This window comes from Dermochelys coriacea, chromosome 12, assembly GCF_009764565.3.
Source record: "Dermochelys coriacea isolate rDerCor1 chromosome 12, rDerCor1.pri.v4, whole genome shotgun sequence".
Taxonomy (NCBI): Eukaryota; Metazoa; Chordata; order Testudines; family Dermochelyidae; genus Dermochelys; species Dermochelys coriacea.
The window spans coordinates 6,013,032-6,030,774 of record NC_050079.1 but is presented as its reverse complement, the minus strand read 5'-3'; the positions used below and the strand labels follow the sequence as shown (position 1 = coordinate 6,030,774).

Sequence of the window (17,743 nt, the reverse complement as noted above, 5' to 3'; positions counted from 1 at the left end):
GCAGAAGCCCTGATTGGCTGCTCTTCCCCAGGAGGTGGGGCAGCGGGGAAGGCAGCCAATCAGATGGGGGTTTCTTCCCCAAGGCAGGACAGACATTCACAAGAGGACTGGAGATACTCATGCCGTGAGCAGATGGGCTCCAGACCCAGTCAGACTCATGTCAGACTCTTGAACTGTCAAAAGCTGGGAGCACCAGGACTGTAGCACTGCCTCAGTAGGGACAGCACATCAGAACCTCTGAGGGCTTTAATAACGCTCACTTGAGAACGTGCCTCCAGAGAGCTGGCTTGCGGTCACGGCCCTCCATCTGACTGTGCATTGATGATTGTTGTTTAAAGATGTCAAGGGTGAAGACTTGTTCAAGGTAACGCTGGCATTGAAGATAGCTCGGCAGGACCTCACGAAAGCCCAGGTGGAGCTGAACATGATGAAAGCAGATTATGGAGACGTTGTACCCAGGAGAGACTTCGAATCGCAGGAGAAAAAATATTCTGATCTGTTTGAGAAGGTGATCGTAAGGCTGTGTCTACCACACAAATACCATCCTGTACCTTGGGGTGCAGGCTAGACTAAGTAAACCCAGGAGGTGCTCACTCCAACCCTAACTTGTCCCATTGCACCTGGCTCTTGTCTGTAGGCACAAGGAGATAAGGTAGGGATGAAATGGTAACGCAGAAGTGCCTGCCTGTTGACAGTTTGGATCTCAGCCTTAGCAATATTTCAATACATTGTTTAATTCCTCCCACAAATAAATGTCACATCCCCTTGATTGGGGCTTCCCATAGAACAATTAAAGAGCCACCTCTGAACAGCTATAACCTCTGGATTCAAAGCACTGCTGGTTTTGCCATGGTGTATTAACAGTAATAGACAGAGTTGGATAGGTGTTGATTAGCATAAATATCCTACTGCATAGCCTGCTCTCTTACTGCTAATAAGAGAGAGTCAAGTTTAGCTGCGTGTAGTGCTGTAAAACACTGGCAAAATCAGTTAATGAAGTAGGTATATCTTACACCACAGCCCTCTCCATAGTTCTGCTTACTGAAAGAAGCACTCAGCTGGCAGTTTTCTGTGTCTGCCTGGTGGTGCTGCTGCATTTCCCTCAGATATGAAATGGGTTCCTTAGTCTTCTGTGACTCCAGGGTCACCAGACTGCTATTGGACTGAAGACATTTCCCCAAGCTGGACCAAGGGCTTAAATAGTCTCTGTTGTCGGTGGCTCGCTTTGTTTGTTTGCCTCCCTCCTTTTCAGAGCAAACAGTGTGAGCACTCGGCTTGCAGTGCACACACTAGAGCAGCGCCTGTTTTCCTACAGTGCAGCAAAGGACATAATGAACAAAAATGAGCAAAGTCCTAGAGTTAGCCCTGCTCCTGAGCAGTCATGGGCTAGAAGAGGCCATTCAACCCAGCTCCCAGCTGGACTAGAACCCAGAGCAAGGAATCGCTCAGTCAATGTGTAGCAAGCCTCCTAGTTGTTTCAGGATCATTCCTGCCATTGGTCAGAGTGCAAAGGAGAGAATGGGGGTGTGGAGGGGGCTTGGCTCAGAGTAACTCCTCTCCTCTGAAAGAGCAAAGCGCTGCCTGATGGACTGGAAGAAAGTTGATGTATTTATGCAAGGGGTCTAGTTTGGGGATGCCCAAATTTGCTTTTTGAGCGCTGCCCCAATTTGCATTAAAGGTGAACTGCAAAAAATATATATAGTGCGTGCACCTGTTTTGCTTCCCTCTGTGGGGTTGAGGCCTGGCAGATTTCTGATGCTTTTCTGCCTGGTTATTACATAAGGCCTAGTATTTCTAATGTATCTATTTTTGCTGGAGCAAAGGCTATCAGCCTTCAGTTACAGGGAAGCAGGTGTTGGATCTTTCACAAAGAAAACTTTTCTCCCAGGAGTTTGAGTCATAGCTATCATAAACAGAGTCATAAACAATGAAGGTGTGAATAAAACTCCCTTTCTCTCCCTCTCAGGGTTTGGGTTTCAGTCATAATCTTGCTAGTGCTTCCACCCTTCAGGACGACTGATAGCAGAAACAGGTCACTTCAGACCAGATATTTCTCAAGTAACAAACAGATGCATGTCAAGCTGTCCTGCATTGGTTCAAGAGTGCGGGTTGCAACCTCAGGGCAGAGTGTTACGAACCAGAGCACAAACCCCAACGTAGCTTTGAGTTCTATACCTAGATTTCACCAACCAATTATGAAGTGTGATCTCCTCAGGCACTATAATAGCCTGACCATGGAGTCACAGACAGTCCCCCTGGGGTGCTCCGATCTGTCTTGCCCCAGGTCAGTTGCACCTTAGATCTCACACCAAAGACAAGACTGGTAGCCTATTCTATAATAAACTATATTCAGTTTTATTAACAGGAAAAGGAAATAAGATTTATTTACATGGTTATAGCACCTAAACATAGATGCACACAATTGAGTTACAATCTTAAGTTTCCAAAATAACAGAAGCTTCTGTGATAAGCAAGTTCTATATGTCCTTTAGAGCTAACCCAGGCTAAGCAGCTGGGAAACTTTTGCTTATGCCTAGTAATCGTGGTTCCCAGGAGTCCAAGTAGCATAAAGATACAGTTCCTTGTTCTTGGGGCTTTTTATTTCCTTCCCCATTTCAGCTTTGAGATGCAAACTCAACTGATGGGAGGAATTCACTTGCAAGACTCCTCTTCATGCAGTGGGAGGAGAGCAAACAACAAAGTCTTATACCTTCTTTAATGTTCCTTTCTAGTCTGTCTGGTGTTGATGGGCCTTCCTTGTTGGGCAGGACCTAAAAACTTCTATTGGAGGCCAGCATTTCAGACTAGTTAATGTCTCTCTGTCTGGTGAGTTACACAGGCTTACAATGCAAACACTCAACCATTACCTTATCATATGGGATAAGCTGTTATAAGGTGAGATGAATGCAGGCAGCAACTCACAAGCATTCAGTAATGTCCAAACACTAAACTCACTTCTATATTCTGTCATAACCATGAGGGTAGCCTAAAATTCCTCCTTACCTGTAAGGGGTTAAGAAGCTCAAATAACCTGGTTGGCACCTGACCAAAGGAACCAATGGGGACAAAAGATACTTTCAAATCTGCGGGGTGGGGAGGGGGGGAAGAAGAGGCTTTGTTTGTGCTCTTTGTTTATGTGGTTGTTCTCTCTTGGGACTGAGAGAGGCCAGACAGAAATCCATCTTCTCCAACCCATCCTAATCCAAGTCTTCAATATTGCAACCAGTATAGGTAAGCCAGGCAAGGCGGATTAGTTTATCTTTTGGTTTATGTGAATTTTCCCTGTGTTAAGCGGGAGGTTTATTCCTGTTTTCTGTAACTTTAAGGTTTGTCCAGAGGGGGATCCTCTGTGTTTTGAATCTGAATACCCTGTAAAGTATTTTCCATCCTGATTTTACAGAGATGATCTTTATCTCTTTAAAAAAAAAAAAAAAAAAAAAAGATAAAATCCTTCTTTTAGGAACCTGACTGATTTTTCCATTGTTCCAAGACCCAGGGATTTGGGTCTTTGACCATTTTGTAACCAGTTGGTTAGGATATTATTCTCAAGCCTCCCCAGGAAAGGGGGTGTGTAAGGCTTGGGGGGGATATTTTGGGGGAAGACATCTCCAAGTGTTCTCTTCCCTGATTCTTTGTTAAATCACTTGGTGGTGGCAGCATACCAGGCTTTAACCTAAGCTGGCAGAAATAAAGTTAGGGGGGATTTCATGCGGGTCCCCACATCTGTACCCTCGAGTTCAGAGTGGGGAAGGAACCCTGACAAATTCTAATACCTGTTTTAACAATACTATATACACAGGAGTCAGACTGATCCCAGTTAGGTATTTGACAGTGTTCAACTGAGGCATGGGGACTTTGGCATGAGCTGGCACCTGTCTGCCACCGGCACAGTGCCCCCAAGACCTTTTTCAACAAAGCATCATTCAAGCCCCCTTTTACACCATAACCCCCCCCCCCAAAAAAAGTTACAAAAATTCTTTGCAGTTCACCTTTAAAAAGCAGCAATTTCCCATCAGTGGGGCAGCTTTCAGAGGCTACAAGTCCCAGCAAAAGATGCTCTGCTTGATCTGGGTGGCCAAGTGGAATATTGCATTCTGGGGCTCCACCTCCATTCTGAAGATGAGCAGCCATACTCTAGAAAGCTGTGGACTAACTGGGGCTCACCTATGCTGCTCTTTGGCCACCTCTGGTCTAAAATTCAGTCTGAAAAGGGATTGAATAACTGCAAGAAGTCCAGAGTCATCAGCACTGGTTTATTTCTGCCCCACTTTCCCCTATGTTAGATGGAAGTCCTGCAGAAGGATTTTGATGACTTCCAAAAGAAGTATGACACTCTGTTGGAAATCCACCAAGAGACTGTGGAAGAGCGAGACTGCTTCTACAACGAACTCCAGCAAGTTCAGCGCAGCTCCACGCCCCGGCCTGACTGGGCAAAATGTGCAGGTATCAGGCTTTCATTGATGATGATTTGCTTTGGACGTCTCATCTCAAAGTGCAGTGAGTTGCTGCATTTGTTAATCTCTGGGCACAGTGCAAAGCCCCATTTCCCCCACACAGACTTTTAAGGAGAGGGTAGAGCTGAGAGCTGGAGGGACTCAGTCAGTAACTCTTGTTTTGTATTGGGTGTTTAACATAAGGGCTGATCACTGATAGAGATCTGTACAAATCTAAAACTCCCACCAATGCCAGCTAGAGGACATGCTGGGTGTGCTCTCCCTCCTTCAACAGCTGTGTTTGTTTCTGCTCTTACAGAGGTGATTTCTGGTGGGCCTGAGCGGTGGAGCTATCTGGAAGAGGGGAAGACCAGTGACCAGCTGGTGGATGTGCTTCTGGAGGAAATAGGAACAGGAGTGCTGAAGGAGAAAGACTCCTTCCCTGGGCTGGTATTTGTGTTTCTTTCTTGATTGCTTTGCTCTGGTGAGAGGACTCGGTAATACATATCTGACTGTTGGCAAAGTAGGGAAGAGCCTTTCCCATTCAGAATTCCACAGCTGTTTTCATGACTGCAATACTGATACATAAAGATCAGATTGTTAGAGTAATCATTTGCTGGAAACCTTAGGCTAAGGACAACCATTTGCCCTCTTACTAGGAGAATAAATCTCCAAGTTGAGATTTACCAGCAGCTACAGAAAGTGCAAAGTATTAGCTAAGGAATTATTGCCCAGGAGTTACTGGGCTAAGGGTGTCCTTTCCCTGCCAACACTGCCTATTGCTTGTAACCTGTGATAGACACACTTTGCCACTGTTTCTTCCCTAGCCCCCAAACAAACAAGTGACAAATGCTGCCTTTATATAAAGATCTCCTTGCTGATGCCTCCCTAACAAGGAGCTCAGTGAACCCCGGGTGATGTTGCTGTGACTGTTTACATTGTACTAAGCAGTTGATCTGTCACGTGTGGATTCAGATTTTCTTTCGCCTGCCCTCCTGAGTTGGTGACGCCTACTTACAACATGTCTCTTCCTCCTTAAAAAAAGAAAAGGAGTACTTGTGGCACCTTCGAGACTAACAAATTTATTTGAGCATAAGCTTTCATGAGCTACAGCTCACTTCATCGGATGCATTTGGTGGAAAATACAGTGGGGAGATTTACGCACACGCACACACACACACACCATGAAACAATGGGTTTTATCATACACACTGTAAAGGGAGTGATCACTTAAGATGAGCTATTACCAGCAGGAAGGAGGGGAGGAAGGAGGAAAACCTTTTGTGGTGATAATCAAGGTGGGCCATTTCCAGCAGTTAACAAGAACGTCTGAGGGCAGTGTTCCTCAGACGTTCTTGTTAACTGCTGGAAATGGCCCACCTTGATTATCACCACAAAAGGTTTTCCTCCTTCCTGCTGGTAATAGCTCATCTTAAGTGATCACTCCCTTTACAGTGTGTATGATAAAACCCATTGTTTCATGTTTTCTCTCTCTCTCTCTGTGTGTGTGTGTGTGTGTGTGTGTGTGAAAAAAAATCTCCCCACTGTATTTTCCACCAAATGCATCCGATGAAGTGGGCTGTAGCTCACGAAAGCTTATGCTCAAATAAATTTTAGTCTCTAAGGTGCCACAAGTACTCCTTTTCTTTTTTGCGAATACAGACTAACACGGCTGCTACTCTGAAACCTCTCTTCCTCCTTAGTTTTCTCCAGGAGCTTGAATGGTTTTATCCTCTCCTCCAATGTTCTCTGCATCACTGCAGGAGGATGTCTCCACATTTTTGTTATTTTAAAGCCCTTGTCCCTCCCCCTCTTTGTGGCTAAGGGACTCCCTTTAGCAGCTACTCAGTGCACTTTCTAAACTGCCCCCAGAACACGCACCACGTTGAGTGATGCCAGGCGCTCCCGTCAAACTGCATGTCAGAGATCAGGGAAATGTTACTCCTCCCTGGGAAATAGCCATTCACTAATGTGGGCTGGAGGGTTACCCAGCCTGTGTGTCTCACCTGCATGACATGCTCACCATCTGTGTCAGAGGAACATCGCTCTGTACTGTGAGGCATGCACAGAAGTCATGCTCACAGCTGCATGGGTGCAATGGGGTTGAGATAGGAGTCACAAGAAGAGTCACTCATGTAGCAAGGGTTTGATCTAGCCCACTGCAAGGAGGAAAGAGGAGACACGCCTAGTGCAGACTTCAACTGACTCATGTCCACCCTGGTGGTTTCATTGTGGCACCAGAACTTCCTATGAAACACTGGGGATGAAAGAACCTGTCCCAGATGGCTCCCACCTTGTGAGCTTACCCAGAGACACGAACCTTTTTCATGGCTCCATATTCTATGGAAATAGCTTCTTTGCTAACTGATGTGAATTCCTGTTGGTCTCTTGTATTATCTAGGGCAAAGGGGACAAGGTCCCTGTGTACCTGAGGTATGAAGGCCAGGTGAAGAACAAGAAGCTAAACAAAAAGGATGTGGTGAACATCCTGAAGGAGATCTGGAAAGAGAAAGTTTCAGCAGATCTGCAGGTTCTCTTTATCTTATTTTTTCCCATAACTAAAACCCATTTGATTCCTTGCTGTCAGCTACTGGGACAGTCCTGCTGGCTGGAAGGGGTTGGGAAGCCAGGGCTGCACCTAAGCCACAGTTCGTGTCACTCTCTGACCCTGTCAACTGAGGATGCTGTAGGAGCAAGTCATTTTGCTGTCTTCCAGCCCCCATTCCCCACTGTCACTTCTGGGATGTACCTGCCTGCTGCTATCCTGGTGAATGATGGTGCTCCTGTAACCAGGTCTCCAGGATGGCTAGGCAGGCAGTGCCTTGCTGTTGTGCCAGCCATCCTGGTACAGGGGCCTAACAGACATAAAACATACACCCAAGGTACCGTGCAGCCTACTAACTAAGCTGAGCACAAGGGGACCTTAAGGCAGTTACGAGTGTCACTGTGGTCAGCAGGAAGAGTCAGGGAAGCTTCTAGCATGACACTGATAACAGTGCTCTGCATGGTTCTACAGACCTGAGATCAGGCCCCTTCCTTGGCCAGCAGGGTGAGGGGTGCTCCGCTCCTGGGGTGATGTGGTGGGTTTGGGGAAAGCCTGCCCACCCAATCTGGCCAGAATGGCAGTGTCCAGATGTGCTGGCAGAGGGCAGGATGTGCAAATGTGTGGTTCCAACTTGGGGCATGGAGGGCCCTACAAATGTGGGGTGGGAGGAGGAGATTTAGTGCTCATTCCCAATTGAAGAGTGGCCATTGGGCTATCTCCTGTTTAGGGACAGGGAGTGATAACCAGTGCTAAGATCCCGGGGACAGCTGGAGTTTCTGTGCTTCATCCAGCTTTGAACACCTTCAGGAGAAGGAAGGTGGCCTGGGTCTTCTCTGGTGTTTGGAGCTCAGGAGCAGCTGTGAAGGGATCAGCCCCCTCCAGCCTCAGCATGTTTTCTGGAGCAGCGGTCTTGTTTTTTTGGCAGAAAGGGAAGCAATCCAGCCTTCCAGAATTCTTCCTTAACTACCTCCAGAAGAGGTATGGAGATGCCTCTGCCTTTGAATGGGCTTACACCATCTATGAAAACATCAAGCTGTACCGCTCAAACGAAGCCATGAGCTTGTTCTATGACATACTGAGTGGGAAGGTGAGTGGCCTGGGAACCTGGTGTCCTACCTCTGCTTCCTTGTGAGAGAGCAAGGGAACTGGGGGCAGCCCTGTGGTGAGCAGAGCACCCGCACACCCCACTGCTCACAATGGGAGTGAGGGTACTCAGCATGTTGTGGAAACTCTCAGGTTCCTATTGGAAGGTCCCTGTTCTTTCAGGAGCACTGATCACATCACATCCTCCCACTGACGTCAGAGGGCCACAGTTTGCTTAGCTACATACTTACAACCCCCTTCGCTCTCTGACATCTAGTCCTTTACACTCCCTGTACAATCCACAAAACAGCATATCTCCCAGCTGTAGTGCTCCCCTGGGCTGGGCAGCTCAACGGGGCTCATTCCGACTCTATGGAGATGGAAAAGTTTCCTGTACTTCCTCATGCCTCTGGCTGTACTCCTCCTAAGCTGCCAATGCCCCGCAACATTATAGAGTTCTCTTGCACCGTACACCTGATGCTCTGGATACTGCATGGAAACAGCAGCCCAGGAGTTACATACATCCTGCTCAAGAGTGAGTGAGAGGCATGGATACCGTCAACCATGAGGGCAATGAAAGTCTCCATCCTCTGGCTAAGAAGCGGACGTGCATGCAGCGGTTCATTGCATATGGGGCTTTCAAAGCAGAGGGCCTGTCTGCTGCTCAGTAAGGTGAGGGATTGCCTCAGCACCACGCCTCACTGTATCATGCAATGTGCTGTTTTTCTGGCTGCTGCGCTCCACCCCAAAGAGGGCTGCTTTTCACTGGTCCAGTACATCATCGCACATAAGCTGCTTTGGAAGGATGGGTGTTCTATACGAAGCGATTATAATACCAGCCTCAGGGGGAGCACCATCTGGCTTGCTTAATGATTTGTAAGTCACCAAAAGATGCTTGGATGGAAATGACGTGCTGTCTCTGGGTGGTGCCATCTTCCCCATTATTGCCCTGACTTTCCTTCTACATTGGGAGGCTAGCTCCTCGGTGGTGCTGTCAGTGACCTGTGAACCCTTCCTGTTTCACAGGTGGATGAAGGAATATACCATAGCCAGAACCAGCTAATCTCCAACCTGCTGAAGGAGCTGATGGCCAGTGACAGTTCAAACAGCGGAACTCTCATGACTGAACAGTTCAAGTAAGAGGTGCTGCAGCTGTCTGAGCCCCGCCATCCAGGGTAGAAGAGCTTAGAGCTTCCTAGTGTTTAAGGCCAGCCAGGTCCATTCGATCACCCACTGTGACCTCCTGTAAATCACCAGGCATTACATTGCACCCAGTTACCTCTACATTAAGTCCAATAACTCAGTTACACCATAGTGTTGTAGTCCTCGGGAGATTCACTGTTGTGTGCCAAAGGCAGAGAACAGCAGAGACAGGTGCGCCAAGCCACTGTGATGGCAGGGAATGGACTAGTCCGAAGCAGAGTTGTGTTGCAACGCCAGTTTCATCAGCAGGTTTCACTGGTTCTCTCCCTGGCAGAGTGATCTGCCAGAGCTGTGCATGTGCCAGCAGAGAATACCAATTCCATGGGATTGGGCACCATCTGCAACTCCATCCTGGGCTACATTCTGGCCTCAGATAACCCTGCACAGTGCCAGAGGCTTCAGCAGAACTTAGGAGTCCATCAGAGGGCAGAATCTCACCACTCTGCTAACTGTATTACAAGATTCAGGCTGAGACACCCTGTAACACTCTGGCACTGGTGAAATGAGTCCAGGTTCAGGGTCAGATTTTCTGAAGTGTTCAGGGCCAGGTTGCCAAGTGTTCAGCACCCACAGTCTAGAGCACATGTCCAAAAGCACTTGGCCCCCACCTTGCACAGCTCTGCTGAGTCTGACCATGTATTTTGGTGCCCAGATAGGAGTCTAGGTTCTTTGGGAAATCTGGCACCGACTATGAGGACAAAGCACATATGAACATTCTGCTCTAGGGATCATTTTTGCTGATTCTTGCCCATTGAAGCAACTGGCAAGTGCCAGATTAAGTGGTTCCCTGGGAGATGTCCAGATATAATGATCCATTGAAGTGGGGTAGAAGCTACATGCACTAGCCCTTCTACTAGCAATATATGCCTCTCTCCAGAGCTGCTAGTCACATGGGGCCAGACTGTCTGGCAGTCAGCACCCACAGCTGGGCCACATTTCCCCCCAAGAGCTCAGCACCCAGCATGCACCCATGTGCTGTGCTCTACTGCAAATGTGGCCCTTGTTTTGATGCCTGCACAGGGGCTGAACTCTTCTGAAGACCCTGCCCTGATTGCAAATGCTACGCTCTTGAAAACCTGCTCCTGGAGTGCTGGCTTCTGGGGGTGTTGCACAGCCAACAGTGTGTGCCATGCACCTGCACGGCCGTGCACGCCTTGACTGGAGGGCCTGGTCACGCTCCGAGTGGGTGTCCATGCACATGCTATTGTGCCACACATACCTGTGTTTGTGATGCTCCTCTCTTTCTTCATACAGCCTGGCACTGAGAGCAGCTTGTCCCTTGAAAAGTAATAATCAGATCCAGGAGCTAATAGATGCAAGCAGGTACAAGGCACAAAGCACAGAGGACTTCATTGACTACAGATCCTTATTCATGGAGGTAGGCTGCAGCTTCTTTAGTCTTTCTTCTCATTCTGGTTTAGGTTTCGCCAAGGAAGAATGGTTTGAATCCACGTGCTAATGGAACTGCAATCCCCACTGTAGAATCTACATGCTGAAAGCAGCCTGCAGAGGATGAAAATGCACCTCACACCCTCTCATTTACGATGAGTAAAAGAAGCCTGTGGCATGGCTCACTCACCCTTACACTGGTGTGGGGCATTGCCTCCAGCACCTCCTGCTGGCCGCTTGTCTCTGGCCCCAAGTCTTCTGTGGCTCTACTCTCCGGCCAAGTCACTTAAGTTCAGATTCCTTCCAGGATATCATAAACAAGTCCAAACAAAACTGAACAGTTGTCCTAGCCTCTTGGGCTACGGAAGTCTTTTCCTCTCTACTTCCCTGGCAGGAGCCTATACTGTCCCTGTTGTCTCTGTATATGCGTCCTAACCCTGGGCTTCTCTCAGCCAGAGGGACCTGTCTCCTCTGCCATCTCTGTCTCAGCGGAGCTCTTTCAGTCTACTTATTATGGCTTAGCTCTGCCCCCTTCAGCTAGGAGCCAATTAGCTGTTTACTCCCCCTCCCCCTCCAGTGCACAGCAGGACTAATTGGGAACATTTGCTAGCTTTGCAGGTGATGGGGGTTAAGCCCCATCACAACGCCTCAAAGCTTCTTCACCTTTGTTTTTTCCATTAGAAATATAGGTCTTGTCTGCTCTGGAGGACTCTGGTGACTGGGGGTGCGATCCATAAAGGGACTTAGATGCCTAAATCCTGGTTTTAGGCTTCACTGCAATATGCAAAACCCAACGAGGAGCAGCCTTAACATTCCTTACGTTTCTGAGGTTAAAAAAGTATTTGTTGTAACAAACCCCTCACAGCTCTTCTGTCTCCATGTAAGCTGCTGGTTTCCTCACCTGCCGGGGGTATCATCAGCCACAATGAATTACTCTTCATCGCTTGGTTCTGGCCTCCACTTTTGTCCCAGTGATGACAAACTCACAAAAGCAAACCAAAACTTCCAGCTGGGAGTTTCACCCAGCCACCCCTCCTGGGGTTTCCCAGCTGGCATCTCCCTTCCCCAGGGAAGCCTCACCTTCCTGCAGCTTCTCCCTGCAGTCCCCCCTCAATGGAGCCGCTTGCTGGCTTTGATAATCACTTCCTCCCTTCCCAGCTGGCTTCGACAACTGACGGACTTATCCCAGGTCTCTGGCCACCCTGTCACATGCCATCAGAAGGAAGCAAAAATGGGCATGAACCCAGTGTTCAGGAACATTGTTTGCAGGTATCCTGCACAATTTCTAACAAAAGCCAAGGGTGAAGCCACAGCCTCTAACACACACAGATCTTAAATCCCAGCTCTTCCTGACTCAACTTAAGCCTGGTCTACACTGGAGTGAGGTTTCAGTGTGAGGGTGATGTAAGGCAGCTTATGTTGCCCTAACTCTGTTATCAGCTACATGAAAACAGCTCCCAGCAGTGTAACACAGACTTAACAACTCCACCTCCACAAGAGGCTAGGTTGATGAAGTTAGGGCGATTGAGCAGCAGGTCAGCTCCTGCCTGTGCCAGTCTCCCCTCTCTCTACCCTAGTCTCTGGCCTCTGCGCAGTGGGAATAACGCTCTGCTTCTCCAGGGGGTGGGGAGGCTCCACTCATAAGCATTTGTAAAGTGCTGGAAGAGCCTCCGCTGCCAACGGCTGTGTGCTTGGTGCCAGTATACTGAGGCGCCTTTTAGAATCATAGAATATCAGGGTTGGAAGGGACCTCAGGAGGTATCTAGTCCAACCCCCTGCTCAAAGCAGGACCAATCCCCAACTAAATCATCCCAGCTAAAGCTTTGTCAAGACTGACCTTAAAAAATTCTAAGGAAGGAGATTCCACCACTTCCCTAGGTAACGCATCCAGTGTTTCACCACCCTCCTAATAAAAAAGTTTTTCCTAATATCCAACCTAAACCTCCCCCACTGCAACTTGAGACCATTACTCCTTGTTCTGTCATCTGCTACCACTGAGAACAGTCTAGATCCATCCTCTTTGGAACCCCCTTTCAGGTAGTTGAAAGCAGCTATCAAATCCCCCCTCATTCTTAGCTTCCGCAGACTAAACAATCCTAGTTCCCTCAGCCTCTCCTCATAAGTCATGTGTTCCAGTCCCCTAATCACTTCTGTTGCCCTCCGCTGGACGTTTTCAATTTTTCCACATCCTTCTTGTAATGTGGGGCCCAAAATTGGACACAGTGCTCCAGATGAGGCCTCACCAATATCGAATAGAAGGGAACGATCACATCCCTCGATCTGCTGGCAATGCCCCTACTTATACAGCCCAAAATGCCATTAGCCTTCTTGGCAACAAGGGAACACTGTTAACTCACATCCAGCTTCTCGTCCACTGTAACCCCTAGGTCCTTTTCTGCAGAACTGCTGCCGAGCCATTCGGTCCCTAGTCTGTAGCGGTGCATGGGATTCTTCCGTCCTAAGTGCAGGACTCTGCACTTGTCCTTGTTGAACCTCATCAGATTTCTTTTGGCCCAATCCTCTAATTTCTCTAGGTCCCTCTGTATCCTATTCCTACCCTCCAGCGTATCTACCTCTCTTCCCAGTTTAGTGTCATCTGCAAACTTGCTGAGGGTGCAATCCACACCATCCTCCAGATCATTAATGAAGATACTGAACAAAACCAGTCTCAGAACCGACCCTTGGGGCACTCCACTTGATACTGGCTGCCAACTAGACATGGAGCCATTGATCACTACCCGTTGAGCCCGACAATTTAGCCAACTTTCTATCCACCTTATAGTCCCTTCATCCAGCAAATACTTCTTTAACTTGCTGGCAAGAATACTGTGGGAGACTGTGTCAAAAGCTTTGCTAAAGTCAAGGAACAACATGTCCACTGCTTTCCCCTCATCCACAGAGCCGGTTATCTTGTCAAAGAAAGCAATTAGATTAGTCAGGCATGACATGCCCTTGGTGAATCCATGCTGACTGTTCCTGATCACTTTCCTCTCCTCCAAGTGCTTCAGAATTGATTCCTTGAGGACCTGCTCTATGATTTTTCCAGGGACTGAGGTGAGGCTGACTGGCCTTTAGTTCCCAGGATCCTCCTCCTTCCCTTTTTTAAAGATGGGCACTACATTAGCCTTTTTCCAGTCATCCGGGACCTCCCCCGATCGCCATGAGTTTTCAAAGGTAATAGCTAATGGCTCTGCAATCACATCCGCCAACTCCTTTAGCACCCTCGGATGCAGTGCATCCGGCCCCATTGACTTGTGCACGTCCAGCTTTTCTAAATAGTCCCTGTCAAGGTTCCTTCCCCACTCTGAACTCTAGGGTACAGATGTGGGGACCTGCATGAAAAACACCCTAAGCTTATTTTTACTAGCTTAGGTTAAAACTTCCCCAAGGTACAAACTATTTTACCTTTTGCCCTTGGACTTTATTGCTGCCACCACCACCAAGCGTCTAACAGGGAAAGAGCCGCTTGGAAACGTCTTCCCCCCACCCCCAAAATCCTCCCAAACCCTGCACCCCATTTCCTGGGGAAGGCTTGATAAAAAATCCTCACCCATTTGCATAGGTGAACACAGACCCAACCCCTTGGATCTTAAGAACAATGAAAAAGCAATCAGGTTCTTAAAAGAAGAATTTTAATTGAAGAAAAAGAATCACCTCTGTAAAATCAGGATGGTAAATATCTTACAGGGTAATCAGATTCAAAACATAGAGAATCCCTCTAGGCAAAACCTTAAGTTACAAAAAGACACAAAAACAGAAATCTACATTCCATTCAGCACAGCTTATTTTCTCAGCCATTTAAACAAAACAGAATCTAACACATATCTAGCTAGATTACTTACTAAGTTCTAAGACTCCATTCCGTTTTTTGTTCCTGGCAAAAGCATCACACAGACAGAGAGAACCTTTGTTTCTCCCCCCTCCAGCTTTGAAAGTATCTTGTCTCCTCATTGGTCATTTTGGTCAGGTGCCAGTGAGGTTATCCTAGCTTCTTAACCCTTTACAGGTGAAAGGGTTTTTCCTCTGGCCAGGAGGGATTTTAAAGGTGTTTACCTTTCCCTTTATATTTACGATAGTCCCAAATCACTTCTTTCTTCACAGAGAGCTGGTCACCTTCTCCCCATGTTGTGCTGCCCAGTGCAACAGTCTGGGAGCTGACCTTGTTCATGAAGACAGTGGCAAAAAAAGCATTGAGTACATTAGCTTTTTCCACATCCTCTGTCACTAGGTTGCCTCCCTCATTCAAGGGGCCCACACTTTCCTTGACTTTCTTCTTGTTGCTATCATACCTGAAGAAACCCTTCGTGTTACTCTAACATCTCTTGCTAGCTGCACCTCCAGGGGTGATTTGGCCTTCCTGATTTCACTCCTGCATGCCCGAGCAATATTTTTATACTCTTCCCTGGTCATTTGTCCAATCTTCCACTTCTTGTAAGCTGCTTTTTTGTGTTTAAGATCAGCAAGGATTTCACTGTTGAGCCAAGCTGGTCGCCTGCCATATTTACTATTCTTTCTACACATTGGGATGGTTTGTCCCTGTAACCTCAATAAGGATTCTTTAAAATACAGCCAGCTCTCCTGGACTCCTTTCCCCCTCATGTTATTCTCCCAGGGGATCCTGCCCAGGTCCCCAGGCCAAAATCTAACATTGCTCCTACAGTATGTTCTCACTGCAGGCTTACCCTGGGCTCTTACCCCAAACCCCACCGTTCCCATGTATAACCCTCATGACCAGGCTTATATGTGTCATCAGCCTGGACTTGCTTTCCTAGATGGGGGTAGAGATTAGAATCCAGGTGGGCTCTGATCTGCCTACTTTGCAGTGACAATGCCTCTGAAGAGCTCAGGTTTTGATGGTCCTCCAATGCTATCCCACAATCCCCAAAGTCTGTATTTTCTGCCCCTTCTACCTACTCATTTCTCACTCATTGCCTATGCACTGGAAGTCCTCTGCCAGACTCCATACGCTTGGTCAGCATTTAACCCTCCATTCCACATGCCCTGCTTCATGTCCACCATGCTCAGCTCCCCTCAGTCCAGTAGTGCTAGAGGTTGCCATCCCAACGTGGTGCTAGCTGGCCAGAGGAGCACACCAGCGCTCTGGCTGGCCTTGGGTAGGAAACCAGCAGGGGGTGGGATTCTGAGTGCTGCACCCAAAACCTTTGCTCTCTCCGAAAGAGCTCCAGGTGGCTGGCAGAGGTGGGGATCAGTGCATGGAGCAGCTGCCCACAGCCAGAGTGCTGGTTACACCCCAGTCCTGCTGGCACAAAGGATGCTGCTTCAATGCATTAAGAGCCTCCAGATTCAAGTCTTTAATACACCCAGGAGTGTGTTCTGCTGGGGCTTGTGGTGGAGCAGTGCACAAGAGCCAGGCTCTGGTGCTAAGAGCCCTGCTGTCTCTTGCAGGACGAGGAGGGCAACGCTGAGCCCTTCATTGTGAAGATCAGGAGCCAATATGCTAGCGAGAAGCAGGAGTATCTAAGAGAACTGAGGAATGAGCTGGGCCACATGCCGTGAGTAGCTGAGCTATTCAGATCCCATGTTTTCTGTTCCCCTCTTGGATTGCCAAGAAATCCTATGGTGGGTGCAGGATCCTCAGGTGCAGCTGCCTGGCAGTGAGCTCAGGGTGCTGAGACAGGCAGATGAATGGGGGTACAGCGGGCGGGGGTGGAGAATGAACCAGTATGAGTAATAATAACTCAGAATGGACAGTGCAGTAACTCGGCCCTAAGAGTACAGAGGCGAGCCAGCAGGAACAGGGTCAAATGCTTTTGGGAGCTCTCCAAAGGCATTGGATGTGTAGCGTGCGGTCACCATTGGGGCGGACCCCACTGTACAGACAGAATGGGCAACCCCTGCTCCAAAGGGCATATGCAGCCTAACAGACAAGATGGACCAAGTGGATGGAAGAATCCCATGCACCGCTACAGACTAGGGACCGAATGGCTAGGCAGCAGTTCTGCAGAAAAGAACCTAGGGGTTACAGTGGACAAAAAGCTGGATATGAGTCAAAGGGGGGGCCCTTGTTGCCAAGAAGGCCAATGGCATTTTGGGACGTATAAGTAGGGGCATTGCCAGCAGATCGAGGGACGTGATCATTCCCCTCTATTCGACATTGGTGAGGCCTCATCTGGAGTACTGTGTCCAGTTTTGGGCCCCACACTACAAGAAGGATGTGAAAAAATTGGAAAGCATCCAGCGGAGGGCAACAGAAATGATTAGGGGACTGGAACACATGACTTATGAGGAGAGGCTGAGGGAACTGGGATTGTTTAGTCTGTGGAAGAGAAGAATAAGGGGGGATTTGATAGCTGCTTTCAACTACCTGAAAGGGGGTTCCAAAGAGGATGGATTGAGACTGTTCTCAGTGGTAGCAGATGACAGAACAAGGAGTAATGGTCTCAAGTTGCAGTGAGGGAGGTTTAGGTTGGATATTAGGAAAAACTTTTTCACTAGGAGGGTGGTGAAACACTGGAATGCGTTACCTAGGGAGGTGATGGAATCTCCTTCCCTTGCCAGTTTTGAAGTTTTTAAGGTCAGGCTTGACAAAGCCCTGTCTGGGATGATTTAGTTGGGGATTGAACCTGCTTTGAGCAGGGGATTGGACTAGATGACCTCCTGAGGTCCCTTCCAACCCTGATATTCTATGATTCTATGACAAGGCAAACCAGCATGCTGGGACAGGCCAGCAGGGAGGGTGCAATTTCTAACTGTCCAGCAGCAGTAATCATCATGCCACCTGCCTAGCTGAGGGATCATTCAGAATTCAACCCTCTCCCTCACCTAGCAACCCTCCACTTAGTGTCGCCAAAGGGAATGGGCCACCTTTCGGGAGAGCACCTCCTAAAGTAATTACCTCTGGGAGAGGAACGAATAGCACAAGGGGAGGTAACCCACATAGCACTTAAAGCCGGGTGGGTTTCAGCTTATTATGGCCAGACGCACTTCACCTGCCCCCTGCACTGCCACACACAACACTGCTCTTCTAGACCGCCAATGCCTCAGCCCAGGGCTTCTGAGGGCTAGTTCAGTGCTCAGCACCATGGGCCTGATCCTGATGGAGGCTGCTGGCTACTACCACAATATACAC

General features: G+C 48.3%; 1 protein-coding gene across 2 annotated transcripts in view; it reads left to right on the top strand.

Moving 5' to 3' along the window:
* Positions 1 to 17,743, top strand: part of TSNAXIP1 (translin associated factor X interacting protein 1) — a 71,680-nt gene that overhangs the window by 50,961 nt on the left and 2,976 nt on the right. The window contains exons 8-15 of one of the 2 annotated variants that reach the window (XM_038368091.2): positions 339 to 508; positions 4,284 to 4,443; positions 4,753 to 4,883; positions 6,835 to 6,963; positions 7,904 to 8,065; positions 9,088 to 9,197; positions 10,519 to 10,642; positions 16,060 to 16,166. In XM_038368091.2, coding sequence (XP_038224019.2) covers positions 339 to 508; positions 4,284 to 4,443; positions 4,753 to 4,883; positions 6,835 to 6,963; positions 7,904 to 8,065; positions 9,088 to 9,197; positions 10,519 to 10,642; positions 16,060 to 16,166 — 1,093 coding nt within the window. The remainder of the gene's footprint in view (positions 1 to 338; positions 509 to 4,283; positions 4,444 to 4,752; positions 4,884 to 6,834; positions 6,964 to 7,903; positions 8,066 to 9,087; positions 9,198 to 10,518; positions 10,643 to 16,059; positions 16,167 to 17,743) is intronic. The other variant, XM_038368093.2, reaches the window with a different exon arrangement.